We start from the raw sequence: 6,000 nt of genomic DNA, 5'->3' as shown, positions 1-6,000 counted from the left end.
TTTGGCGGAATGTGCTCAGGCATAGTGTGTTTTGGATGATCAATTCAACAATTTAAAATAATAAAAATGTTGATATATATATATTCATGTCAAAGTGCAGTTCCATTAAACTGATTGTGCTTTCTCTAAAAGTTCTATAGAACTGTAAATGAAAAAGATTTTAAATTTAAATAAACTAGAATATTAAGTAAAAACTAGTAGGTAAGAGAACAATGATATATTTTATTGATTATGACTCCAGGATGGCATCACTCTTCTTCCATTGCTACCCAAAATCAATAACATTTCATTTTAGAAAATCAGATTGTAAAGAAGAAAAAATCGAAAATTCAATCAATTATTTCTTTTTAAAAATTGCTAATTTTTCAAGTATTATTAAAAGAATGTTCTAAATGTAAACGCTTCAAATCGAGAGGCATTTAATTGACTTTTTTTTAACTTGAACTTGGCTGCGCAGAATTGTTTTTCAAAAATTTCTCTTCACTTTTCTTGAATATGGAGTATGTAAAAAGAAAGTATAATCATCAAAAAATTGAAATGCTAAATTTTGATGAAGCTCTATGCTTGAGACATACCTTGAGCCAGAAAAACACATTTTTGGAATTTAGCCATTCTGTCTGTACGTGAATATGATATTTCAACAATGCTTTGAGCTAGACGAATGAAATTTGATATGCGATCTTGTTATCGATCTATAAATTTGTTGCAAAATTTGAATGAAACCCATTTGTCTGTCCGTTCAAATGAGCACGATAATTTCAATCAAATTTTGCATGGAATAGTTTTTATATTTAATGAATAGGTCCGGTTCAATTTCGAATCAATCTATATATTGAATTTACATTCGTAAAGATGTAAATAAGATTAAAAATAAATGAAATTTGGTGGACAATTTTGTATTAAAATTATGGTCAATCGGCCGACAAAGAAGTTTTCAAAATACATACTCGCTTTTTCCCTCTACACTATGACGGCCGCGGTGGCCTGGTGGTAAAGTCTCGGCTTGTGAGCCGTAGGGTTTCAGATTCGAGACCCGATTCCACCGAAGAACCGTCGTGTAAGAAGGTCTGTTGCACGTTAAATCCGTCATGACCAAACGTCCTCCCGCTGTTGTGGTGTGGAGAGGGGGATGCCAGCTCAGGTGTCGTCCTCGTCATCTGACCGCAGTTCAAAATTACAAGGTCCGTCCCAAAATAGCCCTAGTGTTGCTTTACAACGGGACGTTAATATAACTAAACTAAACCCTCTACACTATGAACCACAAAACGCTCATGTGCGAAATACTGATATTAAAAATCTGAGCACTTGTAGAGTTCATAGCTGCATCGAAAGTCGCTGATTTTTATGCGGGAAGAAGAGATTTCAGTATTTTTTTATTAGGGAATAGGCGAGAAAGTTTCGAGAAGACCACTCTTGCCAATTTTTTTTAACCTTTAATGTTTGTGTTTTCATACAATTTTAGCAATATTTTTTTTATACCCCTTCCCCAGAAATCATAGCCGTGTATTCCTGTGAGGACCTGTATATTGGGAACTTTGAGGTAAATGGATTAACTTCAGAAGTATATAATGTTGTAATGAGTAAGATTTATCGGATTTAAATTTATTTCTTCAAATTCTGAATAGAAAAGTGCCATTGCGATTTTGTATCGCTTGTCTAAGAGATGCATCTCTGAATGAAATAAGAAATATTTCGTTTAGGAAACTTCATGAAATAACAATCTAAATATTACTCTTTTTCACAAACGCAGCGAAAACAATGTAATACTTCAATCTCCAGAATTTGAATCGATACTTTTCCAACCTCCATGAGTCACGAAAAGATTTTTTTTTTTTTAAATGGCATGTTTATCCATTTAATACCATATATAAAGTTTTATTTATAATATAGTTGCCACCTTCGATAACAATTTGGTTAATACTTCAATCTAATATTTTATGTAAGTTGAACACAATGGATTCCTCAGCAATGTATTTTCAAATGTCAAAATGTTGTTAAACAAGGAATATGTACTGCTTAAGAATCTTACACAGTTTTGTTCATTTGCTAATTAAGGGATAAAGTATTATCACTCATTTTCTGTCATCTTATCTAAAATTTGAGCTCGAATTAAGAATGAAATCTGAACTGCAAGTTAAATTTTATTGGTATGTACAAAAACATTTAAAAAATTGTATTAAAAGCATCTCTTAAACAGAAAACTACCTGATAAGAAAAAATAAGCTTTATCTTCTCATTTTCATTAACAATAATTGAAGAAAATTCTAAGATGAAATACTCATGGTAAGAATGAGCAATTTTAGGTCCATTGCATTTTAAATAATGAAACATGTTACTTAACAATATTTAGCAATTAATTTAAAACAAAGAAGCAAATTGTATGGCAACAAAATTGGTATCATTCGAAACAGATTTTGTTTTAATTTTGGCATGGTGTCAAAAGCATTTTTGTGTTGTAATATTTCATAAATTATGCAGGAAAAATGTCAAAATGTCACTTAATTTAAAATGTCTTTAATTGAAATTTTAAAAATACTGTTCCGAGATGCATATTTCTACTTCCAAAAAATATCTGCATTAAATTTAATAGTTCTAGGTTTAACGATCTGCCCTAAAGAGGACCAACACAGAATCCGCTTTATTATTAGCAAAGATATCCACCATCATCATACTAATTTTACTACTCAGACTTCTACAAGGCTTTGGAATTATGCCTGAATGCAAACATAACTCGAAAATGTAATGAGTTTAGATGAATAAAATTCAGAATATGGTTTTAACTTGTCAGAATTCAGAACAAGTATCCAATTTTGGAACTAGTGGATTGATCAAGTCTGTATTATTCTAATAGCAATCTTTTAAAAGTGAACATAGTATTTAGACACATTACTTGCTTTACGCTAGAGTAGTTTGAGGCTTCGTCAGAATTAGAAATTTGATCGCTTATGATCTACCGAAAATGTGTACTCCACAAAGTAATTGAAAAGCAAAAAAATAAAATACATGTTCTCTAAAAAAAAAAAAGCGCTTATTAGTAAATTTATAATTTTGTATACCAGCTTCAGCCTGATCATGTAAACGATAAATTTTAACTACTATATAATATATATAAACCAATGGAAATGGTCACCGCTAGTTTTCTCTCATGCACTGTTTAATAAAGGGACAATTACTCTTTTCTCTCGTATAAAAATTGTGAACCAACGGAAAGCCATGAAATGCACGAGTGCTCAGAAATTTATCATCAGCGTTTCACATATGAGCGTTTTGTGATTCGTAGTTTATTCGAGAAAACAATTTGGGCACTTTTTTGTTGTTGTTGTTAACCAATTGAAACCAAAATTTTATAAAACTGTAATTCTAATAGCAAAATAACATATCTAATTTCATTTATCTAAATCACTGTAGATTTAGAGATTGGGTCCAAAATTTAACATAGATTTATACTTTAAATGTAAAAATTTATATATAAAATTTTACAGAAGTCTGCAAATTTTGTCTACAGATTGCATAACATTTTTCATCCATCTCACTGACAGTGGGTTATTGTGTTCACGGACAGATTTTCAAACATTGTGTTTTTCGGACTCGGAAGGCTCTGTAGTTCTGGAAATTCTTCAAAATCTCAAGTTCAAATTTTTTTTTTTTTTTACGATTATAAAACTTTATCATATACCTGGTATGCAAAGAAAAAGTAAAAATATTCATACTTTAGATCGATATAAATGTTAAGTAACATTACAAAATCAATTAATCAAAAATGCAATCATTGTGAAATTAATAAATTACATGGCATTGGCGTTCAATAGTTACAAAATATTAGCTTTCAACGTGAATTTGGAACTTTTACTGAATCTATCGTGTCATACTTGACAAGTTTTTTAACAATTAATCCATAGTATGCGGTTAAAAATATCCAAAAATCGAATTTGTGCTCTAGACACGTTTTTCTCAATCGATCGATATAAAGATTTAACACAAAATTTTATACTTAAGTCATTGCATTTTTAAATTATTGCGTTAACATATTTCTGAAAGTACAGAACGACAGGCAATCGACCTTTGTTGGTTTTGTTTCAAATTTTGACAAGTGCCTACATTACAGATATTACATCTGTGTACCGAATCTTATCTATCTAGCTCTCTTCGTTTTTCAATTATCGTGATAACTTATATTCGAACAGCAGGACTTACTCTGAATAGATTTTACTCAAAATTTGATAGAAATATGAAAATTTGATGTAAAGACCGAATACCAAATTTCAACTGTCTAGTTTATTTGTTTATGAGTTACATTTGTCGCAGACAAACATTTTCCAAAACCGTGGAGGTCTAAAATGTAGAAATTCGTCAAAATCTCGACAATTTTTTGACAATTGCTATATTTTCTTTATACTATGTATAAATATAGATAAATGAAATATGATCTTGGGGGCAAAAGCGTAAATCTGTACCAAATGTTCGACTCAATTTACTGAAAGAAATATGCTTTAAAAACGTATATTTGGTTTTCTTTACACTTCAAAACACAATATGTGGTATTTTATGTCATCATACATTTACGTTGAAGGCAGGAGTTTGTAACAAGTTGAGACTTCAGTCTTGTCCCAATCACCAAATAATCTCTAAGAGTAATAAAAATCTGAGTACTCGTGACAGTCACAGTTTAATCAAAGGTCTCCAACTTTCATGCAAGAAGAAAACCTAATGGGAGACTACTTCTACTGTTTGATACACTTTACCTTAGGTGCATACAATTTATTTATAGCATTTAAAATGTGTTACTCGATCATGCTTTGAAATGCCTTTTGTATGCAGTACAATCTTTAAAAATAAACAGGACTCATAAATAATATTATTGTAACAATTTCAGATTCATAAATAGCAGTTTATTTCGCATCAAAAATAATTCATTGATAAATTAATTATTTAAAATTCATTCATAGATTTAAATGTCTTTTAATACTGCAATAAATTATCACTGTTTTAGCAACCACTTTTAAACGGGACTTTTCCCATAGCCACCACCGCCTGGAGTTTGTAACAGGAAAGCGTCCTGAAAAGGAATGGAAAATTATTTAAAAAATGGACAATGATAGTAAAGACAAGTGATTTTTAATAATCCATCATTAGTTATAAAAATAACATTGCTGAAAGAAATATATTAAACACTCAAATATCTATTAAGTCACAATTGTAAAGGTAGGCTTCGTTGCTCTTCTTATACAGTGATGTGACTGATGAGCATCGAATAACTCAACTTAAGTGAAAATATTAACCATTTGCACTCGAGAAGTGACTCATGGTCACCAATTGAAACTTGACCCAAAAAGTTTCTAGAACTAATTATATAATGTACAGTGTTGTAAGAAAAAGACAAGGTGAGGTTTTAAAAAATTAAATTACACCTTGTATTTTATACCTCTTAACAATGAAATGAGCTTTTATATTCTGTTAATAATCATGCATCTAATTACTTTCCTGAACGCAAAGGGTTAAGTAGTTTAAAATGTGAAAATCATTTCAAAAGCACCTTATACTATTATAGGAATTAATAAATGTTATTCAAAAGCACTTTAATGTCATTTTGCAAATTATATACATTTATAATTCCATAGTTGGAAATTTACTAATTTACATAAATTGCAATTTAAAGGATAATGCATACATTCCCATTGCATATTCTAAAAGCTAACTTACATAAGCAAAGGGAGTTAATATATAAGCTAAAATTCTAATTTGCGGATTTTTTCCCCCTTCATTTGAATTTGTATCATCATATCACTATCTTTAAATATAAAGAATTCTGCTATAATATACATTAATACTAAAGTACTCAATCCAGTTTCCTAAAAACCAACACTAAACGATTTTAAAGAGAATGATTAAGTAAAAATTGAGGTTAGAAAAAACTGTTAACAAAAGTTGCATATAACTCAACACTATGTCTTGACTGATCAACAATAATTAGTTTTCAGTTGAGGTTCTCAGGCACAAAAG

General features: G+C 29.9%; 1 protein-coding gene across 1 annotated transcript in view; it reads right to left on the bottom strand.

Annotated features, from left to right (window-relative positions):
* Positions 1-4,867: 4,867 nt before the first annotated feature.
* LOC129964134 (5-oxoprolinase-like) overlaps positions 4,868-6,000 on the bottom strand; it is a 38,262-nt gene continuing 37,129 nt past the window's right edge. Inside the window, exon 33 of the mRNA XM_056078826.1 lies at positions 4,868-5,056. Within this exon, the coding sequence (XP_055934801.1) occupies positions 5,000-5,056 (57 nt within the window). The 3' untranslated portion in view covers positions 4,868-4,999. The remainder of the gene's footprint in view (positions 5,057-6,000) is intronic.

Source organism: Argiope bruennichi, chromosome 3, assembly GCF_947563725.1.
Source record: "Argiope bruennichi chromosome 3, qqArgBrue1.1, whole genome shotgun sequence".
Taxonomy (NCBI): Eukaryota; Metazoa; Arthropoda; class Arachnida; order Araneae; family Araneidae; genus Argiope; species Argiope bruennichi.
The sequence above is the reverse complement of the archived record's forward strand: the minus strand, read 5'-3'. Positions and strand labels throughout refer to the sequence as shown.